Genomic DNA, 24,740 nt, shown 5'->3' on the forward strand with positions numbered 1-24,740 from the left:
AGTGTTTGTTCTGGGTCTGTGAAAAATGCTGGTGAGGTTCTAATAGAGTTTGCCTTCCATGTGTACGTGGCTACAGCCAGTCACTTAGACACATGTTAACAATATCTGTTCTTCCAATCCATGAGGAAGGAATGTGCTTCCATTTTTTCATGTCTTTCTCAATTGCTTTCATTAGTGTTTTATACTTTTCAGAATCCTGATCTTGACCCTCTTTGGCTAGGTATATTCCTAGGCAGAGCACATGGTTTCTGATGCAACTGGAAATGGGATCAACTCCTTGAATTCATTTTATTGTTGTTGTGCAGACTTCTGTAGTTGAGTTTGTATCCAGCACCTGTGCTGAATTCCTTTCTCAATTCTAGCAATGTTTTTGGTGAAGTCTTTTGGGTTTTCTATATAGCATCATGTTATCTGAAAACAGTGAAAGTCTGACTTCTTTGCCAATGTGAGTGCTTGCCTTTTATTTCCCTTTGCTGTCTGATTGGGTTTTTAAATATATATATTTTATTGGAGTTCGATTTTCCAACATCTAGTATAACACCCAGTGCGCATCCCATCAAGTGCCCCCATCAGTGCCTATCACCCAGTCACCCCATGTCCTTCCCCACTTCCCCTTCCACTACCCCTTGTCCTTTCCCAGAGTTAGAGGAGTCTCTCGTGTTCTGTCACCCTCACTGATATTTCCTATTCATTTTCTCTCCTTTCCCCTTTAATCTCTTTCACTATTTTCTATATTCCCTGTATGAATGAGACCATACAATGTTTGTCCTTCTCCGACTGGCTTATTCACTCAGCAAAATACCATCCAGTTCCACCCACGTTTTGAAGCAAATGGGTATTTGTTGTTTCTAATGGCTGGGGAATATTCCATTGTATACATAGACCACATCTTCTTTATCCATTCATCTTTTGATTGACAACGAGGCTCCTTCCACAGTTTGGCTATTGTGGACATTGCTGCTATAAACATTGGGGTGCAGGTTTTTCACTGCATCTGGGGTAAATCCCCAGCAGTGCAATTGTTGGGTCATAGGGCAGGTCTGTCTTTAACTCTTTGAGGAACCTCCACACAGTTTTCCAGAGTGACTGTACCAGTTCACATTTCCACCAGCAGTGCAGGAGAGATCCCCTTTCTCCACATCCTCTCCAACACTTGTGGTTTCCTGTCTTGTTAATTTTCGCCATTCTCACTGGTGTGAGGTGGTATCTCATTGTGGTTTTGATTTGTATTTCCCTGATGGCAGGTGATGTGGAGCATTTTCTCATGTGCTTGTTGGCCACGTGTAGGTTTTCTATGAAGAAATAAATGTTCATGTCTTCTGCTCTTTTCATGACTGGATTGTTTGTTTCTTCGCCATCGAGTTTAGTAAGTTCTTTATAGATCTTAGATACTAGCCCTTTATCTGATACGTTATTTGCAAATATCTTCTCCCTTTCTGTAGGTTGTCCTTTAGTTTTGTGTGTTGTTTCTTTGGCTGTGCAGAAGCTTTTTATCTTGATGAAGTCTCAATAATTCATTTTTGCTTTTGTTTCTCTTGCCTTCATGGATGTATCTTGCAAGAAGTTGCTGTGGTCGAGTTCAAAAAGGGTTTTGCCTGCGTTCTCCTCTAGGATTCTGATGGAATCTTGTCTCACATTTAGATCTTTCATCCATTTTGAGTTGATCTTTGTGTAGGGTGTAAGAGAGTGGTCTAGTTTCATTCTTCTGCACATGGCTGTCCAATTTTCCCAGCACCATTTATTGAAGAGACTGTCCTCTTTCCCGTGGATATTCTTTCCAGCTTTGTCAAATATTAGTTGACCATGGAGTTGAGGGGCCTTTTCTGGGTTCTCCATTCGATTCCCCTGATATGTGTTGTTGTCTGATTGTTGAGGCTAAGAACTTCCCTTACTATGTTAAACAACACTGCAGAGAGTGGGCATCCCTGTGATGTGTCTGTCCTTTTCCTTAGCACAAAAGGTCTGTTTTCCCCACTAAGGATGATATTACTTGTGGGTCTTTCATATATGGCCTTTATGATGCTGAGGTATGTTCCCTCTATCCCTACATTGTTGAAGGCTTTTATCAAGAAAGGATGTTGTTTTACCTAATGTTTTTTCTGTATCAGTTGAGAGGATCATAAGGTTCTTGTCCTTTCTTTTATTAATGTGCTGTACCGTGTTGATTGATTTGCAGATGCTGAACCATCCTGGTAGCCCAGGAATAAATCCCACTTGGTCATGGTAAGTAATACTTTAAATGTAACCATTTCATCTGATTAGTTACTACCTTGTGAGAATTTCTGCATCATTAGGGATACTGGTCTATAATTCTCTGGTAATGGCTTTTTTATGTACCATAAACTTTGAGCCAGTGCCCTGTCCTAAGAGTAAATGGAGGTCCACACTGTGCCAGATCCATAAATTTGGAGTTATAAAACTCAGGCCCACACTTGAGATAAAACACAGGAAGAAAATGCTGCCTGACAGGTATATAGCTATGGCATAGAGTGAAGGCAAGAATCTGATGGAAATCTGGGACACAAGAGGGAAGAATGTTTGCTTTTCTCTAAGGGATGAGGAGTGGCAGGTAACATCTGCTCCAGGGATGAGAGAGTGGGGTGACACCATTTCCCTTACCCATCAATACTGATCTACTCTCTTGAGCAATACAGCACTCCAGTGGAGGATGGATCCACTTACAAGCCCCACCACCATGTGCTCTGCAGTTTCATTTTCCTCAGATTGTCTGCATGAGAACCAACAAGGCAAGACCTCAAACAGAAGATGAGAAAAAAAAACCCTTACAAGGACCAAGACTACTGATCACAGACTGCTGCAAGGGGTCAACTCTATTGGAAATAAGATCTAGCCTCTTTTAACAACCAGACCAAAACTCACCTCTTAAGACTGCCACACACTGGACAAGGTCCAAATACTCCCCACTGTAGGTGAAGAGAAATTCTGCGAAGGACTGACCTGAAGGTAGGGGCAGCCAATACACAACAGCACGGTACACATTATGAAACATTTCCTAAAGCATGAAGCCTAAGATAGTATAAGACTCTTCTTAACATAGTACTATTAATTATTAATGGATTATTACTACTATTAAGTTAATATATCACTATTACTTTCAGTACTAAGAATGTAACAGACTTCCACACACACACACACACACACACACACACACACACACACAAACACGGAGTGGCCTAGACAAAATGGCAAGATGGAGGATTTCACACCAAAGGAAAGAACAGTAAGACTCCACAGCCAGGGATCTAATCAAAACATGTGTGAGTAACATGCCTGAGCAAGAATTTAAAACAATCATAAGGGTACTAGCTGGGCTTGAGAAAAGCATGGAAGACACCAGAGAGTCCCTTCCTAGAGAGATAAAACAATGAAAACAAAAGGTTTAACTTTAAAATGATACCACCAAGATCCATTTCATAGAGGAGTCCCAGAAGAAAAAGAGTGGAAAAGGGGCAGAATATTAATTTCATCAGGCAACCTCAGTGGCTCAGTGGTTTGGTGCCGCCTTCAGCCCAGGGTGTGATCCTGGAGATCCGGGATGGAGCCGGATTCTCTCCCTTTTCTCTTCTCCCCCTCTTCCCCTTTCCCTCTCATGATTAAATAAATAAAATCTTTAAAAAAATATTAATTTCATCAATGTACAGCTGAGAACTGCCCTAACCTGGGTAATGAAACAGACATCCAAATCCAGGAAGCACAGAGAAATCCCATCAAATTCAACAAACAATGTACAACACCAACACTTTTTATAGTAAACTTTGCAAAATACAGAGATAATCCAGAGGCAAAAGGGAAAAGAAATACCTAACCGATAAGGCAAGACACTGAAAAAATCAGGTTTGCAGTAGATCTCTCCACAGAAATATTACAGACCAGAAGAAAGTGGCAAATACACACAACATACTAAAGGTGGAAAAACGCAAGTTTTCCCACAACACTGTCATTCAGAATAAATGTAGAGATAAAGAGTTTTCCAGGAAAAAAAAAAAAAAAAAAAAAACGATAGGAGTTCATAACCACTAAACCAACCCTGCAAGAAATTCACAGGGGAATCCTTGAGTGGAGGAAAAAAAAGCCAAAACAAGAAAGAATATCATTAGAAACACCAAATCCACAGGTAACAAAAGGGCACTAAATTCGTATCTATCAATAATCATTCAGAATCTAAGTAGGCTAAATATTTCAATCAAAAGACATAAGATGTCACAATGGATTAAAAAAGAAAAATAAGACCCATCTATATGGCGCCTACAAGAGAGTCATTTTAGATCCAAAGACACCTGCAGATTAAAAGGAAGGAATTTAATGGTTTTCAAAAGGAAGCTAAAGTACTCATCTTTTCCATCAGGCAAACTGGATTTTAAAACAAAAACTGACAGATGAAGAATGGTAGTACATCTTAAGTATCCATGAAGAGGATCTAACAATTGCAAATATTTTTGTGTTCAACATGGGAACAGCCACATATACAAATCAGTTAATCACAAACATAAACTTAATGACTGATAATAATACAATAATAATAATACAGTAGGGGACTTTATATCCCACTCACAATGGACAGATCATCAAAGCAAGAGATCAACAAAGTCTGAGAGCTTTGAATTACACCTTGGACGGGATGTAGTCAACAGACATATTCAGAGCATTCCTATTGCAAGAGAATACACATTCTTCTCAGGTGCACATGGAATATTTTCAAGAATAGATCACATACTGGATCACAAATCGCCCCCGTTCAAGTACAAAAGTTTGAAATCATACCATATATATTTTCAGCCACAATGCTGTGAAACTTGGAGTCAACCACAAGAAAAAAATTGGAAAGATGACAAATACAAGGAGGGTATTACTCCCCTCCTAAATAATGAATGGGTTAACTCGATATTAAAGAAAAAATTGAAAAATACATAGAAACAAATGAAAATGAGAATATGAGAGTCCAAAACATCTGCAATGCAGCAAAGGCAGTCCTAAGAGGGAAGTAGATAGCAATTCAGGCCTGTCTTAAGAAAGAAGAAAAGTCTCAAATGCACAATCTCACCTTGCACCTAAAGGATTTAGAAAAAGAACAGCAAATAAAGCTTAAATCCAGCAGAAGGGAAATAGTACATATTAGAGCAGAAATAAATGATACAGAAACAAGAGAAAAGGTAGAAAGGACAACAAAGTCAGAGCTGGTTCCTTAAAACAAGAAATGAAATTGATAAACTTCTAGCTAAACTTATCAAAAGAAAAGAGAAAGGACCTAAGTAAGTAAAATCATGAACGAAAAGGAGATCACGACCAACACTGAAAGGAAATCATTGTTCTCCATGCAGATTCATGAAACACAGAACCAAAAAAAAAAGACTAAAATAAACAATATACATGTCAAGATACACACCTTGTTTCAGTTTGGACAGCATTGATTTTTCTGCATCAACTGAAGCACTCTTACCAAGCAAGAGACGTCTGGCTAAATCTTTTTTGTAGAAGGCTTCGAAAACATCTTTTCCTGTTTTAAGGAAAAGCACCTGAATGTTAGACTTGGAAAATGCAAAATGATAATACCAGATACCAATGAAATGACATGCTATATCCAATAATATTTGAAAATCATGTAAATATTAACAGCAAGTGAAACTAAACGGTCACACGTTAATGTGATTATATTTATATAAAATATCTGAAAATACATACATCCACATCATGAACAGTCAAATTATTGGTTGCCAGAAACTGAAAGCAAGAAAGTAATGATGAATGACTGCTTAATTTGCAGGGAGTTAGTTTATGATTAAAAAGTTAAAAGCCAGGTAATTGTGATGGCTGCCCAACAATGTGAACATACTTACCATTACTAAATTGTAAACTGTTTTAACTTACCAGTTTTAGAACCATAAAAACTATTCAATTGCAATTTATGTTGGGATTTGCACATAATTCTTTAATTTCTTCTACAAATGCTATTATTGTTTTAAACACTATTTTTAAAAGAATTTATTTATTTGAGAGAGAGAGTAGGCATGAGAGATACAGCCAGAAAACACAAGCAGGGGGAGCAACAGGCAGAAGCAGAAGGAGAACCAGGCTCCCCATTCCAGCAAGGAGTCCAATGCAGGGCTCCATCCCAGGATCCTAGGATCATGACTTGAGCTGAAGGCAGACACTTAACTGACTGAGCCACCCAGGCGCCCTGTTCCAAACTTTTAAATACACATTTTAAACCAGTCTACTCACCATTAATGAACCTAAATAAAACTATTACTTTATCTAGTAATTCTTCAAGTTCTTCATCTGTAGCTTCTTTGTTACCTGCACGAAGTTTTGAATCCACATACTTTGCTAAAATGTAAAAAATAACTTTCTAAGTAATGCTACATTTTCAAATATATACTACAAACAAAAAAAAAATTTCCTTTCAAATAAGTATTTTCCTCCAGAGCAAGGCGCATTTTCATAAAACAGAAAACCAATAATTGAGCTGATGGATAGAGAAATGGAAGGAAAATACGAGAAATAAATATTTCTTCTAAGTGCTTTTAATATTTCTATAACCTCAATGTCCAAATGTTGTAGCCATTTCTTCATACGATATAGTCCCATGTCCCCAATCTATTTTTAAAAATCGCAAAAAAGTAACGTGTTACATAAAACAGATTATATCAATCCCCAAATCTTAAAGATTAAGTGATTTATTCATTTCAAAGAACAAGAGAATATCAATTTGACATTTTGTTTCAACTTTCAGAAAGCATGTCAATAAAAAAATTACCTTAAAATATAAAATCATTAGGTTTCTTGTAAGAAAAGCTTTCGTTTATTTTATAAGAAATAAATAAGAACGAGAAAAAGAAGTAGGCCTATCTATAATTTTTTGTTTTATCTACTGATTTAAAAAATGCTGAATTTAAAACAAGCTAAAGGAACAGAAGTTTCTAAAGTGCTAGGTTACTATTAATTAAACAAATGAACAATGCCTTGTGAAAACTAAACCTGAGAAAAATAGTTTATTATAATCACTGATAGTCAATCTTATAATTATGATGAATTAGGAGGTCAAACTGAACTCCCGTCACATATTTAAATGAAATGCAATAAAGAATAAAGTACGTATTTCATAAAATTGAAAACCATACCTAGAAGCTGGGCGGGCTTGTTAGATCTTTTATTTATAAATGTTTCAAAAGCGTCTTTCATAGCAACAATAAACTTCTCATTCTTCAGAAAAGAAGTTGCAATAATGAAATCGATCTTATCTTTAAAATCCAGAAGCTCTTGCACCATTGTTTTATCTTTCACAGGATTAGTAACTATGCTGTTACCAAATTTCTGAAAAATACAATTACCTTAGATGGTGATGATAATTATTATTAAAAATAGCAAGTAAAACAACATAAATTTAACTTCAGTTACAAGACTGAGAATAGCAAATGTGCAGGATAGAAAATATGCAGAAAACATCAAAAGGAAAAGATAGCACTAGATAAAAGGTAAGGTGCTCTAGAAATGAAGCCAAGAGAAATAAAGGTAAACTGATTATTTGAGTGGAGAACTATTTTGAAACATATTAGTAATGAAAGTCTATGGTGCCAAAACAATAAATCAAGTAAGGAGTATATTAGAGTCACAGGAATAAATAGAAGAAAATATCGGAAAAAGAAGAAAGCAATTGGGCTCAAAAGGGTTTATTTCATCTCTGTGCATTAAAGAAATGATTAAGCTACCAGAGCTTGTCAGCATCAGATTTTCAGAATTCTGGAATACAATGAGAAACCTACTAAAACCAAAGTGATGCTTACTAAAAAAAGTTGTGAAATAAGACAGTGTGCTATCATCTCCTCTTCAACTGCTTAAATGGTCTTAAAAGCAGTGAGAGAAAAGCAACTCATCCTGTGCAACAGATCTTCACTAATAATAAAGTCATTAAAAGCTATGATTAGGGATCCCTGGGTGGCGCAGCGGTTTGGCGCCTGCCTTTGGCCCAGGGCGCGATCCTGGAGATCCGGGATCGAATCCCACGTCGGGCTCCCGGTGCATGGAGCTTGCTGTCTCTGCCTCTCTCTCTCTCTCTCTCTGTGACTATCATAAATAAATTAAAAAAAAAAAAAAAGATTTAAAGCTATGATTAAAATGCTGGGTGAAAAAACTGTCACCAAAAGCTCTATAGCCAGAAGAACCTGAATCCTTTAATAGTGAAGGAAAATTAAGAAATTGTGAGATAAGCAACTGCTGAGATAGTTCTTTGCTAACAGACCTGCCCTATGTACTAAAGGGCAGAGACAGTCCAAGACGGTGGGGGGAATAGAGGACCTTAGTTTCTTCTGCTCCCAGGAATTCAGCTAGATAGCTATTACATCATTCTAAACACCCGCGAACTCAGAAGGAGATCTAAGAAAAGAATTGCTGCAACAAATAGTGAAGTGACCACTTTCTACAAGGTAAGAGGTGAAAAGAAGTGAATCTGAGGCGATATACTAAAAGATAAACTGGGGGCAGCGGAGGAGCTTCGAGAAGCCAGCTGCTGGAAAGGGATATACAGGGGAGTGCAAAATTCCAAGAACCCTGCTGTGGTGGAGACATCGTTGCCTGAAACGTGCTCAGGTGGCGAATGGGGACAGTGTCTTAGATGGGACACTGTGGTCTCAGGATCCCTGGGGTCACAGGAAGAACAGAGGTGCCTGAGTGTGGCAGAATCCCCAGGTGGAATTCACTGGAACAGGGAAGCTGCCTGCAGTCAGCAAACCTATGAGTGGGCTGTCAGTTCATTGCTGCCATGAACAGTGAACGAGGACCTGGTCCAGCAACCACTTTGAAAGCAGGGGGCAAGGGATGCCTGTGTGGCACAGCGGTTTAGCGCCTGACTTTGGCCCAGGGCGCGATCCTGAAGACCCGGGATCGAATCCCACGTCGGGCTCCCGGTACATGGAGCCTGCTTCTCCCTCTGCCTGTGTCTCTGCCTCTCTCTCTGTCTCTGTGTGACTATCATAAACAAATAAAAATTAAAAAAAAAAAAGAAAGCAGGGGGCCAGCAAGCACCAGCACCCCAGGGAGACAACCATTGTCCCCAAGAGGAGACCTGCTGGTGCACACCATTAAAGTCTGCAGTGTTTGGAGACTTGAAATGGGATCACGTGCCTGAAATAGAAGAGCTCGGTCACAGGGTGGGTGAGTAAGGAGTGTGGACAGAGATCAGGGAGACAGGAGTGACTGACTGATTTTCCCTGAGGGTGCTCTGAGGAGTGGAGGCTGGAGATGGGGAGGCCTCCATTTTCACTCTCATCCTCTAAAGCTGCGTGGAAAGCCCACAAGAAACAAAAGCCACCTACACCAATTCAGAACTGCTTACTTAGCCTGGCCCCCTAGCAAGGGTGGTCCAAATCTACTCAGAACTAACAGAGCCCTCCCAAGATTATCAGCAAGAACATCCAATCAAGACCAAGTTTACCAATCATTGAGAACTGCAAAACCCAGCACGATAGGAATATAGCATGTAGAATTCATGTTCCTTTTCCCCATAATTCTTCACTCTTTCAATTTTAATTTTTTTCTCTTTCCTTTTCAATTTCTTTACTTCAACACTCTTACATCTTTTTTTAACTCTTATATTCTATCCTTTCATTGTATTTAATTTCATTTTTAGAAGTTTTTCTTTCTTTACTATTTTGGGATGTGTTTTCTAAGACACCAAAATATACACAGGATTCGGTATATTGCTCTGTTCTGTTCACTTGTCTGATTATATTCTTTTTTTAAAAAACTTCCCTTAGATTTTGGGTCTCTTTCTAATTTGTTTATAGTGTTTATTTACATGAGGTCATTGTTGTCATTTTAGAATTCTGTTTCTGGGGATGCCTGGGTGGCGCAGCGTTTTAGCGCCTGCCTTTGGCCCAGGGCGCGATCCTGGAGACCCAGGATCGAATCCCACATCGGGCTCCCGGTGCATGGAGCCTGCTTCTCCCTCTGCCTATGTCTCTGCCTCTCTCTCTCTCTTTCTCTGTGACTATCATAAATAAATAAAAATTAAAAAAAAATAAATAGAATTCTGTTTCTGTTCATCTATTCTGCTCCAGACAAAATGACCAGGTGGAGAAACTCACCTCAAAAAAGAGAACAAGAGGCAGTACTGACTGTCAGGGACCTAAGTCAATATGGATGTAAGTAAGATGTCGGAACTGGAGTTCAGAATAACAATTATTAAGATACTAGCTAGGCTTGAAAAGGGCAGAGAAGACATTAGACAATCCTTTTCTGGAGAAAAATAAAACTACAATTTAATCAAGTCAAAATCAAAACGGCTATTAAAGAGATGTAATGAAAAATGTAGATTCTAACTGCTAGGAAAAATGAGGCAGAAGTGAGAATTAGTGATATAGAAGACAAAACAATGAATAATAAAGAAGCTGAGAAAAGAGCAACTACTGGATCAGGAAGGGTGAATTCAAAAGATAAGTGATAAAACAAAACTATATTAAAATAACTGGGACCCTCGAGAAAAAAGACGGGACAGAAGGTATGGGGAGCAAATTATAGCTGAGAACTTCTCTAATCTGGGAAAAGAAATAGACGTCCAAGTCCAGGAGGCACAGAAAACTCCCCCTGACAAAATCAATTTTAAGAAAAGGTCAGCACCCCAACATGGAATAGCGAAGCTGGCAAATTTCAGAGACAGAGAAAATCCTGAAAGAAGCTCAGGATAAGACATTGATAACCTACAAGGGTAAACACATAAGGCTAGCAATAGACCTCTCCACAGACACCTGGCAGGCCAGAAAGGACAGGCATGACATATACAGCATACTGAATGAGAAGAACATGTAGCCAAGAATATTTATCCAGCTAGGATGTCATTCAAAATAGAAGGAGAGAACATGGATGCAAAAATTCTCAACAAGATACTAGCCAATAGGATCCAACAGTACCTTAAGAAAATTATTCACCATGACCAAGAACGATTTATTCCCGGGACACAAGGCTGGTTCAGCACTTGTAAAACAATCAATGTGATTCATCATATCAGCAAGAGAAAAACCAAGAACCATATGATCCTCTCATTAGATGCAGAGAAAGCATTTGACAAAATACAGCATGCATTCCTGATCAAAACTCTTCAGAGTGTAGGGATAGAGGGAACATTCCTCGACATCTTAAAAGCCATCTTCAAAAAGCCCACAGCAAATATCATTCTCAATGGGGAAGCACTGGGAGCCTTTCCCCTAAGATCAGGAACACGACAGTGATGTCCACTCTCACCACTGCTATTGAACATAGTACTGGAAGTCCTAGCCTCAGCAATCAGACAACGAAAGGACATTAAAGGCATTCAAATTGGCAAAGAAGAAGTCAAACTCTCCCTCTTCGCCGATGACATGATACTCTACATAGAAAACCCCAAAGCCTCCACCCCAAGATTGCTAGAAATCCTACAGCAATTTGGTAGCATGGCAGGATACAAAATCAATGCCCAGAAATCAGTGGCATTTCTATACACTAACAATGAGACTGAAGAAAGAGAAATTAAGGAGTCAATCCCATTGTCAATTGCACCCAAAGCATAAGATACCTAGGAATGAACCTAAAAAGAGGTAAAGGATCTATACCCTAAAAGCTATAGAGCACTTCTGAAAGAAATTGAAGAAGATACAAAAAGATGGAAAAATATTCCATGCTCATGGATTGGCAGAATTAATATTGTGAAAATGTCAATGTTACCCAGTGCAATTTACACGTTTATTGCAATCCCTATCAAGATACCATGGACTTTCTTCAGATAGTTGGAAGAAACCATCTTCAGATTTGTGTGGAATCAGAAAGACCCCAAATAGCCAGGGGAATTTTTAAAAAGAAAACCATATCTGGGGGCATCACAATGCCAGATTTCAAGTTGTACTGCAAAGCTGTGGTCATCAAGACAGTGTGGTACTGGCACAAAAACAGACACATAGATCAATGGAATAGAATACAGAACCCAGAAGTGGACCCTCCACTTTATGGTCAACTGATATTCGATAAAGGAGGAAAGACTATCCACTGGAAGAAAGACAGTCTCTTCAATAAATGGTGCTGGGAAAATTGGACATCCACATGCAGAAGAATGAAACTAGACCACTCTCTTTCACCATACACAAAGATCAACGCAAAATGGATGAAAGGTCTAAATGTGAGACAAGATTCCATCAAACTCCTAGAGGAGAACTACTCTAATCTGGGAAAATAAATTGGCATCCAACACCCTTTTGAACACCCTTTTTGAACTCAGCCACAGTAACTTCTTACAAGATACATCCACGAAGGCAAAAGAAAGAAAAGCAAAATGAACTACTGGGACTCCATCAAGATAAGAAGCTTTTGCACAGCAAAGGATACAGTCAACAAGACGAAAAGACAACCTACAGAATGGGAAGCAATATTTGCAAATGACGTAGCAGATAAAGGACTAGTTTCCAAGATCTATAAAGAACTTATTAAACTCAACACCAAGGAAACAAACAACCCCATCATGAAATGGGCAAAAGACATTAACAGAAATCTCACAGAGGAAGACACAGACATGGCCAACAAGCACATGAGAAAATGCTCCGCATCACTTGCCATCAGGGAAATACAAATCAAAACCACAATGAGATACCACCTCACACCAATGAGAACGGGGAAAATTAACAAGGCAGGAAGCCACAAATTTTGGAGAGGATGTGGAGAAAAGGGAACCCTGATACACTGTTGGCGGGAATGTGAAATGGTGTAGCCACTCTGGAAAACTGTGGATGTTCCTCAAAGAGTTAAAAACAGACCTGCCCAACGACCCAGCAATTGCACTGTTGGGGATTTACCTTAAAGATACAGATGCAATGAAATGCCGGGAGGGACACCTGCACCCCGATGTTTCTAGCAGCAATGTCCACAATAGCCAAACTGTGGAAGGAGCCTCAGTGTCCATTGAAAGATGAACAGATAAAAAAAGATGTGGTTTATGTATACAATGGAATATTATTCAGCCATTAGAAATGAGAAATACCCACCATTTGCTTCAACGTGCATTGAACTGGAAGGTATTATGCTGAGTGAAGTAAGTCAATCGGAGAAGGACAAACATTGTATGTTCTCATTCATTTGGGGGATATAAATAATAGTGAAAGGGAATATAAGGGAGGGGAGAAGAAATGTGTGGGAAGTATCAGAAAGGGAGACAGAACTAAAGACTCCTAACTCTGGGAAACGAACTAGGGGTGGTGGAAGGGGAGGACGGCGGGGGGTGGGGGTGACTGGGTGGTGGGCACTGAGGGGTGCACTTGACGGGATGAGCACTGGGTGTTATTCTGTATGTTGGCAAGTTGAACACCAATAAAAAATAAATTTATTATAAAAAAATAGAAGGAGAGGTAAAGACCTTCCAGGACAAACAAAATATAAAAGAATTTGTGATCATAAACCAACCCTGCAAGACATAATGAGATCCTCTCAGCAGAAATAGAGTTTGAAAGTAATACAGACCAGAAAAAAACAGAGACAATATACAGAGAGAGTGACTTCACAAGTTATACAATGGCACCAAATTTCTATCACTCAACAGTTACTCTGCATGTATATGGGCTAATTGTCCCAATCAAAAGACACAGGGTATCAGACTGGATAAAAAATCAAGATCTATCCCTGTGCTGTCTGCAAGAAACTCATTTAAACCTAAAGACAAACTCCAGATTGAAACTGAGAGGAGGAGGTGGAAAAGCATTTAAATCATGCTAATGGACATCAAAAGAAAAGCTAGTGTAGCAATCCTTATAGCCCACAAATTAGACTGTCAACCAAAGACTGCAGTAAGAATGAGGAAAGGACACTATATCGGAATTAAAACATATATTAAAAACATATATAAAAAAAAGATCTAACAATTCTATATACTTACGTCCTTAACATGGGAGAATCCAATTATATAACACAACAATAAGATAAAACACAGTGATAATAATACAATGATAGTAGGGGACTTCAACACCCCTTTAACTGCAACAAACAGATGATCGAAGCAGAAGATCAACAACAAAACAAGGGGCTTCGAATGACACACTGGACCAGATGAAAATCACAGATACATTTAGAGCATTTCACCCTAAAGTAACAATTCACATTCTTCTCAAGTCCATATGCAGCATTCTCCAGAAGAGGCCACATACGGGTCACAAATCAGGTCTCAATGGTACCAAAAAATTGGGATAATTCCCTGCATATTTTCAAATGGCAATGCTTTGACACTTGAGCTCAATCATGAGAAAAAAACCTTGCAAAGAACTCAAATACATGGATGTTAGAAAAAGCATCCTAATGAATGTTGGCAAATCGAACTTCAATTAAAAAAAAAAAGGAATGAATGAATTAGTCAACCAGGAAATTAATGAGGAATTTAAAAATTCATGGAAACATGAAAATGAAAACGTAACTGTTCAAAACCTTTGAGATGCAGAAAAGGTAATCCTACTAGGGAAGTACACAGCAATACAAGCCTTTCTCAAGAAAGAACAGCCTTAAATACACATCCTAACCTTATACCTAAAGGAGCTGGAGAAAGAACAGCAAATAAAGCCTAACGCAAGCAGGAAAAGAGAAATCATATAGAGCAGTAATCAATGAAACATAAACCAAAAAACCAGTAGAACAAATCAATGAAACTAAGAGCTGGTTCACTGAAAAAATAAGACTGATAAATCCCTGACTACACTTATCAAAAGAAAAGAGAAAGGGCCCAAATTAGTAAAATCATGAATGCAGGAGGAAATCACAATAAACACCAAGGAAATACAAACAATTTTAAGAACATACAACAAAATTAGGCCATCTGGGGAAACAGATGCATTCCTAGAAACATATAAACTACCAAAACAGAAACAAGAAGAAAGAGAAAAACTGAACAGACCCATTACCAGCAAAGAAATTGAAACAGTCATCAAAAATCTCCCAACAAACAATGGTTCAGGGCTGTATGGCTTCCCAATGGAATCTGAAGAATAATTAATATGTACTGTCCTGAAGCTATTTCAAAATACAGAAATGGAAGGAAAACTTCCAAATTCTATGAGGCCAGCATTATCTTGATCCCAAAAGACACAGACCCAACCAAGAAGGAGGATTACAGACTATATCCCTGATGAACGCTGGGTGATGCCAAAATTCTCACCCAGTTAACAGACAACAGGATCAAGCAGTAATAAAAGGATGGACACCACGACCAAGTGGGATTTATTCCTGGGCTGCAAGGGTGGTTCAACATTCACAAATCAGTCAATCAATGTGATATACTACATCCATAAAAGAAAGGACAAGAGCCATACGGTCCTCTCAGTAGATGCAGAACAAAGGCATTTGACTAAGTACTGCAGTCTTTCTTGATTAAAATTCGACACAGTACAGAGATAGATAAAATATACGTCTGTATCATAGAAGCTAACAACAAAAACCTGAAAGGTAATACCATTCTCAGTGGGGAAAAACTAGAGTTTTTCCTCTAAGGTTAAGAATATGACAGAGATATCCACTTTCACCACGGTTGTTCAACACAGTAAGGGAAGCTCCTAGTCTCAGCAATCAGACAACAAAGAGAAATAAAAGGCATCTGAATTGGCAAAGAAGAAATCAAGCTCTCAATCTTAGCAGACAACAACTTATTTTAAATGGAAAACTCAAAAGACTCCACCTTAAAATGCTTAAACTGATACAGGAATATAACAAGTGGCAGGATATGCAATCAATGCACAGAAATCAGTTGCACTTCTGTACACTAATTAGAAAAAAGAGAAATCAAGTAATGAATCCCATTGACAACTGCATCAAAAACAAAGATACCTAGGAATAAACCTAACCAAAGAAGATAAGGATCTATATCAGGGATGCCTGGATAGCTCAGTGGTTGAGAGTCTGTCTTGGACTCGGTGTGATCCTGGAGGCCCAGGATCCAGTACCACATTGGGCTTCCCATGGGGAGCCTGTTTCTACCTCTGCCTATGACTCTGCCTCTGTGTGTCTCTCATGAATAAATAAAACCTTTTTTTAAAGAAAGGATATATATTCAGCAAACTATAAAACCCTTATGTACTTGAAGGAACTTGAGGAAGACGCAAAAATGGAAAATGTTCGTGGACTGGAAGAATAAATATCGTTAAAGTGTCTACTATGCCACCTAGAGCAATCTATACACTCAATGCAATCTGTATCAAAATAACTTTTCACAGAGCAGGAACAAATAATTCTAAAATTTGTATGGAACCAGGCCAGGCCTGAAGATGGCAGAAGAACAGGGGTCCTCAAATCACCTGGCCCCACCAACTTACTTAGATAACTTTCAAATCATCCTGAACACCTCCAAATTCGACCTGACATTTAAAGGGAGAACAGCTGGAACACTACAAAGAGAAGAGTTTTCAATTCTAGCAAGGTAGGCAGGTGGAAAAAAATAAAATAAAAAAGAATCAAGTGGGGGAGGGGCACCAAGAAGAGGTGGGCTGAAGCCTGGCAGGCAGCAAAAGCCTCCAGGACAGGAAAGCCCTACCCTGGAGAAGGAGGAACTTTAAAAATCCGCACAGATTCTTTCTGGACAGAAAAGTGTTTAGCAGGGCAATTGGGCAGAATGGCAGGAGGGGCAGTGAAGACTCCAATTTTCTAAGTCACTTTCAGAGGAGGGGCTCCTAGGGGGAAAGCAAAACACAAACTGTGGACCATCTGGGTAAAGTGCTGGAGTGTTTAGCTGGAGGGGCATTTGGGAGAAGCCAGTTGGTTAGGTGGGCAGCTCCAGACGGAGGTGTCTGTGTCCTGCTGCCTTCGGGAGCCCTGCCACCAGGAGCACGATCCCAGCAGCACAGGGCCCTGGACCCCAGGGCACCATGCAGACAAAGCCCACGATCCTGCACTCCCCCTGGGACAGGCAGAAGCAGGGAGGGCACAGGACAGAGAGGACTCTCTTGCCAACAGGTGCCCTGCAAGCTGTGCAGATCAGGCCACTGCACACTGAGAGCCTGTGTTAGTTACTGCAGAAAGCTGACTCCAGAGCTGGAATTCTGGCCACCTCCATTGTTGTCTTCCTCCTCGTTTCCCCCTGTGCCTGGGAGAGGCAGCACTGCCAGGGAACAGGGGCCTCACAGGATAAACAGCTTCCACTGAGACTGGCACCCGGCAGGGGGCAGGGCAGCTTCCCCAGATGCATTTATCTGAGAATCAGCACAGCAGGCCCCTCTGCCAGAAGACCAGCTGGAAGAACAGGGGAAGAGCAAGTTCTTGACCAAGCAGAGCTGGAAAGCTCCAGGGGAAGTCGAAGGATTTATAGTATATAGAACTAGAAGATATACCGCCTTTTTTCCTTTTCCAGTACAACGCGTTTTTATATCAGACTAAAAATTTACAAAGTTTTTTCTCTTTTCCCACCTTAACTACAACATTGTACCACCTCTTCATTTTTGTTTCGTCCTTTTTGACTTTCATATCACTATAATTACACGTCTTAGATGTATTTTTCCCTTCTAGAGTCCCATCAAAATACTCAGTTCAATTTGGGGAGACACTTGAGATTTCATTTTGTGTGTGTGTGTTTTTTTTTTCTCTGACTCGTTTTGTTCTACAATGGTGGAAATTAATACCTTCTAAAACATGACCAGCATGCACCCAGAACCAAGTGGTATACTGTGATGATTCATTCTGTGAGATTATATTCTCTCTTCATTCCCATTCTGCCCCCCTCTTTTATCTCGTTTATGTTTTGGTGGTCAATGCTGGGGCTTTTACAAGTATTGCTGGTTTATATACATTTGGGACTGAGGATCTTCTAACATACAGAACTTAATATACTCAGAACCAAGAGGATCACCTTCTAGGACCCCTTTTGTAGACTACATTTTCCCTTCACTACAACTTCTTCACCACCACTATCTCCCAGTATTCCTCCTTTTTTTTTCTTTTTTTTTCCACTTTATTTTTTTTCTTTCATTCTTTTTCTTTTTTCTTCTCCTTTGGATACCTGGCCGTTTATTTTCACTACGTCGTTTTAAATTTTGTTTCTCACTTTAGCGGATCTTTTGTTTTATTTTGTTCTGATCTTTGTTTTCATTTTTTGGTCTCTGACCTCGCCAGAATCACCTAGGGTGAAACTTAGGTTGTGGTTGACATGTTTGACTCAGCTGGGTCGTACAGCCACTCTGCACTGATCAAAATGACTAGAAGGAAGAACTCACTGAAAAAGAAAGAATCAGAAACAGTGCTCTCTCCCACACAGAGTTACAGAATATAGATTACAATTTGATGTCAGAAAGCCAATTCAGAAGCACAATTATAAAGCGACTGGTGGCTCTGGAATAAAAGCATAAAGGAGGAATCCAGAGACTTTGTTACTGCAGAATTTAGAACTAATCAGGCCGAAATTGAAAATCAATTAAATGAAATGCAATCCAAACTGGATGCCCTGACTGCTTTGGTTAAGGAGGTGGAGAAAAGAGTTGAGTGACACAGAAGACAAGTCAAGAAAGGAAGGAAGGACAAGGCAAGGAAGGAAGCTGACAAAAAAAGAGAAAAACAATAAGAGACCATGAGGAAAGGCTAAGGGAAATAAATGACAGCCTGACAAGAAAGCATCTACAAATAATTGGGATTCGAGAGAACGCTGAGAGGGACAGAGGTCCAGAAAGCATATCTGAGCAAATCATAGTTGAGAACTGCCTTAATTTGGGGAGAGAAGCAGGCATTCAGATTCAGGAGATAGGTCCCCCCAAAAATTAATAAATCAATTACAACCGCAACATTTAATAGTGAAACCTGCAAATTCCAAACATAAAGAGTAAATCCTTAAAGCAGCAAGAGACAAGACATTTCTAACTTATTTGGGAAGAAAGATCAGATTAACAGCAAACCTCTCCACAGACACCTGGCAGGCCAGAAAGGGTCTATATACACAGGGTACTAAATGAGAAGACCATGCAGCCAAGAATATTTTATCCAGCATTCAGACTCGCATTCAGAATAGAAGGAGAGATAAAAAGCTTCCAAGATAGGCAGAAACTGAAAGAATATGTGACCACCGAACCAACTCTGCAAGAAATGTTAAGGGGGACCCGGTAAAAGAAAGAGGAAGCCCAAAGGAATATTCCACAAAAACAGGGATTAAATAGGTATTACGATGACACTAAATTCATAGCTTTCAGTAGTTACTCTGAAGGTGAATAGGCTAAATGATCCCATCAAAAGACGCAGGGTTTCAGACTGGATAAAAAGCAAGACGCATCTATTTGCTGTCTACAAGAGACTCATTTGACACGTAAGGACAGCTGCAGCCTGAAACTAAAAGGTTGGAGAACCATTTACCATTCAAATGGTCCTCAAAGGAAAGCTGGGGTAGCAATCTTCATATTCGATAAATTTAAAAGTTTATCCCAAAGACTGTAGTAAGAGATGAAGAGGGACACTATGTCATAATAAAGGCTGTATCCAACAAGAGGACCTAACAATCATGAATATTTATGCCCCTTATGTGGGAGCTGCCAAGTATACCAATCAATTAATAACCAAAGGAAAGAAATACATAGATAATAATAATACATGAATAGTAAGAATTTTCAACACAGTGCTTTTAGGAAAAGACGGATGTTCTGAACATCACCAAGGAAATAAGGGCCTTCGATGTTGATAGCAGCAAGGTCCACAATAGCCAAACTGTGGAAGGACCCTCGGTGTCCATCGAAAGATGAATGGATAAAGAAGATGTGGTTTACGTATACAATGGAATATTACTCAGCCGTTAGAAAGGACAAACACCCACCATTTGCTTCGACGTGGAAGGAACTGTAGGGTATTATGCTGAGTGAAATAAGTCAATCGGAGAAGGACAAACACTATATGGTCTCATTCATTTGGGGAATATAAATAATAGTGAAGTGGAATAAAGAGGAAAGGAGATAAAATAAGTGGGAAATATCAGAAAGGGAGACAGAACATGGGAGTCTCCTAACTCTGGGAAACGAACTAGGGGTGGTGGAAGGGGAGGAGGGCGGGGGGTGGGGGTGACTGGGTGGCCGGCACTAAGGTGGGCACTTGATGGGATGAGCACTGGGTGTTATTCTGTATGTTGGCAAATTGAACACCAATAAAAAAATAAATTTATTATTCAAAAAAAAGAAATAAGGGCCTTGAATGATACACTAGACCAAGTAAGATTTCACAGATACACACAGAATTTTTCATCAAATGTAACTGAATACGCATTCTTCTCAAGTGCACAATGAATTTTCTCCAAAATAGACCACATACTGGGTCACAAACCAGGTCTCAACCGATACCAAAAGAATGGGATTGTACCCTGCATATTTTCACGGCACAATGCTTTGAAACGAGCTCAATCACAAGAAGAAATTTGGGAGAAATTCAAAGACATAGAGGTTAAGGAGCATCATACTAGGGATCCCGGGGTGGCGCAGCAGTTTAGTGCCTGCCTTTGGCCCAGGGCACGATCCTGGAGACCCGGGATCGAATCCCACGTCAGGCTCCTGGTGCATGGAGCCTGCTTCTCCCTCTGCCTGTGTCTCTGCCTCTGTGTGTGTGTGTGTGTGTGTGTGTGTGTGTGTGTGTGACTATCATAAGTAAATAAATAAATACATTTTTTTTTTTAAAAAAAAGGAGCATCATACAAAAGATGAATGGGTCAACAAAGAAATTAGAAAAGAATGAAAAAGACTTATGGAAACTAATGAAAATGAAGGTACAACTCTTCAAAAGCTTTGGGATATGGAGAAAGCAGTCCTAGGAAGGAAATACATAAAAATAAAAGCATTCCTCAAAAAATTGGAAAAAACTAAATACACAAGCTAACCTCACACCTAAAACAACTGGAGAGAGAACAGCAAATAAAACCTACACCAAGCAGAAGAAGACAGTTAATGAAGATTCGAGCAGAACTCAATGAAATAGAGACCGGAAGAACTGTACAACAGATCAAAAAAAACAGGAGTTGGTTCTTTGAAAGAATTAATAAGATAAAACATTAGTCATCCTTTTAAAAAGAAAAAAGACTCAAATTAATAAAATCATGAATGTAAGGGGACAGATCACAACCAATAACCAAGGAAATACAAATGACTTTAAAAACATATTATGAGCAGCTATACGCCAATGAATTAGGCAATCTAGAATAAATAGATGTATTTTTGGAAAACCACAAATTACAAAACTGGAACAGGAAGAAACAGAACCTTAACAGGCCAGTAACCAGCAAGGAAATTGAAGCAGTCATCAAAATCCTCCCAAGACACAAAAGTCCAGGGCCAGATGGCTTCCCAGGAGAATTCTATCAAATGTTTAAAGAAGAAACCATACCTATTCTACTAAAGCTGTTCTGAAAGATAGAAAGCGACGGAATACTCCCAAACTTGTTTTATGAGACCAGCATCACCTTAATTCCAAAACCAGACCAAGACCCAACCAAAACGAATTATAGACTGATATCCCTGATGAACAAGATGCAAAAATTCTCAACAAGATACTAGGCAATAAGATCCAATACTACATTAAGAATTTATACACCATGACCGAGTAGGATTTATCCCCGGGATGCAAGGCTGGTTCAACACTTGTAAAACAATCAACCTGACAGATCACATCAGGGGTAAAAACAACCCTATGATCCTCTCAATAGATGCAGAGATTTGACAAAATATAGCACCCATTTCTGAACAAAAACCTTTCAGAGTATAGGGATAGAAGGAACATTCCTCAACATCTTAAAAGCCATCTACGAAAAGCCCACAGAAAATATCATTCTCAATGGGGAAACACTGGTAGCCTTTCCCCTAAGATCAGGAACATGACAAAGATGTCCACTCTCACCAGTGCTATTCAACATAGTCCTAGCAGTCCTAGCCTCAGTAATCAGACAACAAAAATAAATAAAAGGCATTCAAACTGGCAAAGAGCGAGCTAAACTCTCCCTCTTTGCAGATGACATGATATTGTAAATGGAAAACCCAAAAGACTTCACCCCAAGATTGCTAGAACTCATACAGCAATTCAGCAGTGCGGCAGTATATGAAATCAATGTCCAGAAATCAGTCCCGTTTCTATACACTAACAATGAAACTGAAGAAAGAGAAATTAAGGACTCAATCCCATTCACAATTGCACCCAAAAGCATAAATACCAAGGAAGAACCCTAACCAAAGAGGGAAAGGATCTATACCTTAAAAACTACAGAACATTTCTGAAAGAAACTGAGGAAGACACAGAGATGGAAAAATATTCCATGCTCATGAAAGATCTAAGTGTGAGACAAGATTCCATCAAAATCCTAGAGGAGAACAGAGGCAATACCCTTTCTGAACTCGGCCACAGTAACTTCCTGCAAGATATATCCACGAAGGCAAAAGAAACAGAAACAAAAACGAACTATTGGGACTTCATCAAGGTAAGAAGCTTTGGCGCGGCAAAGCTTACATCAACAAAACTAAAAGACAGCCTACAAAATGGGAGAAGATATTTGCAAATGACCTATCAGATAAAGGGCTAGTTTCCAAGATCTATAAAGAACTTATTAAACTCAACAGCAAAGAAACAAACAATCCAATCATGAAATGGGCAAAAGACATGAACAGAAATCTCATAGAGGAAGACACAGACATGGCCAACACGCACATGAGAAAATGCTCCGCATCACTTGCTATCAGGGAAATACAAATCAAAACCACAATGAGATACCACCTCACACCAGAGAGAATGGGGAAAATTAACAAGACAGGAAACCACAAATGTTGGAGAGGATGCAGGAAACGGGAACCCTCTTACACTGTTGGTGGGAATGTGAAATGGTGCAGCCACTCTGGAAAACTGTGTGGAGGTTCCTCAAACAGTTAAAAACAGACCTGCCTGACGACCCAGCAATTGCACTGCTGGGGATTTACCCCAAAGATACAGATGCAATGAAACACCGGGACACCCATACCCCGATACTTCTAGCAGCAATGTCTGCAATAGCCAAAATGTGGAAGGAGCCTCGGTGTCCATCGAAAGATGAATGGATAAAGAAGATGTGGTTTATGTATACAATGGAATATTACTCAGCCATTAGAAACAACAAATACCCACCATTTGCTTCAACGTGGATGGAACTGGAGGGTATTATCCTGAGTGAAATAAGTCAATCGGAGAAGGACAAACACTATATGGTCTCATTCATTTGGGGAATATAAATAATAGTGAAAGGGAACAGAAGGGAAGGGAGAAGAAATGGGTAGGGAATATCAGAAAGGGAGACAGAACATGAAGACTCCTAACTCTGGGAAATGAACAGAGTTTGTTCGTTGAGTTTGTTCCACCAGAGAACAAACTGGTGGTCGAAGGGGAGGAGGGCGGGGGGTGGGTGAATGTGTGGCGGGCACTGACGGGGGCACTTGACGGGATGAGCACTGGGTGTTATTCTGTATGTTGGCAAATTGAACACCAATAAAAAATAAATTTAATATTAAAAAAAGAGAAAAAGAAAATCAGAGCCAGAGGCATCACAATGCTGGATTTCAAGTTGTACTACCAAAGCTGTGATCATCAAGACAGTGTGGTAGTGGCACAAAAACAGACACATAGGTCAATGGAACAGAACAGAGAACCCGGAAATAGGCTCTCAACTCTATGGTCCACTAATTTTCAATAGAGCAGGAAAGAATACCCAATTGAAAAGGACAGTCTCTTCAATAAAGGGTGCTGGGAAAATTGGACAGCCATGGGCCGAAGAATGAAACGGCATCATTCTCTTACACCATACACAATGATAAACTCAGAATGGATGAAAGATCTAAATGTGTTACAAGAATCCATCAAAATCCTAGAGGAGAACACAGGCAACACCCGTTTTGAACTTGACCACAGCAACTTCTTACAAGATACATCTATGATACTTCTATGAAGGCAAGGGAAACAAAAGAAAAACAAGCTATTGGGACTTCACCAGGATAAAAAGCTTCTGCACAGCAAAAGAAAACTAAAAGACAACCAAACTAAATGACATATCAGTTAAAAGGGCTAGTATCCAAGATCTATAAAGAACTTACTAACCTCAACACCCAAGAAACAAACAATCCAATCATGAAAGGGGCAGAAGACATGAACAGACATTTCTCCATAGAAGACCTACATATGGCCAGCAAGTGCATGAGGAAATGCTGCACATCACTGGCCAACAGGGAAATACAAATCGAAACCACAATGGGATACCACCTCACACCAGTGAGAATGATGACAACAAGACAGGAAACCACAATGCTGGGGAGGATGTGAGAAATGGGGACCCTCCTGTGTTGCTGGTTGGAATGCAAAGTCGTGCCACCCCTTTGGAAAACAGTATGGCAGCTCCTCAAGAAGTTAAAAATAGAGCTACCGTATAACCCATGCAGCAATTGCATTACTAGTTATTTACCCCAAAGATACAGATGCAGTGAAATGCTGGGACAGCTGCACCCCAATATTTATAGCAGCATTGTGCACAACAGGTAAATTGTGGAAGGAGTCATAATGTCCTTCGACAGATGAATGGATGAAAATGATGTGGTCTATATATCTAACGGAATGTTACTCAACCACCAGAAGAGACAAATACCATTTGCTTTGACCTGGATGGAACTGGAGGGTATTATGCTGAATGAAAAGAGTCAACTGGAGAAGGACAATCATCATATGGTTTCACTCATAGGGCAATGTAAGAAATAGTGAAAGGGATTATCGGGGAAAGGAGAGAA

At 39.5% G+C, this 24,740-nt stretch overlaps 1 protein-coding gene across 5 annotated transcripts in view; it reads right to left on the reverse strand.

Annotated features, from left to right (window-relative positions):
* The window catches only part of LOC140629012 (cullin-4B-like), a 73,219-nt gene that overhangs the window by 23,683 nt on the left and 24,796 nt on the right, over positions 1 to 24,740 (reverse strand). For 3 of the 5 annotated variants that reach the window (XM_072818391.1, XM_072818388.1, XM_072818389.1), the window contains 3 exons: positions 7,140 to 7,332; positions 6,241 to 6,345; positions 5,405 to 5,515 (listed from right to left, as the gene is read on the reverse strand). In XM_072818391.1, coding sequence (XP_072674492.1) covers positions 5,405 to 5,515; positions 6,241 to 6,345; positions 7,140 to 7,332 — 409 coding nt within the window. The remainder of the gene's footprint in view (positions 1 to 5,404; positions 5,516 to 6,240; positions 6,346 to 7,139; positions 7,333 to 24,740) is intronic. The other 2 variants (XM_072818390.1, XM_072818392.1) reach the window with 2 other exon arrangements.

This window comes from Canis lupus, chromosome Y (assembly GCF_048164855.1).
Source record: "Canis lupus baileyi chromosome Y, mCanLup2.hap1, whole genome shotgun sequence".
Lineage (NCBI taxonomy): Eukaryota > Metazoa > Chordata > Mammalia > Carnivora > Canidae > Canis > Canis lupus.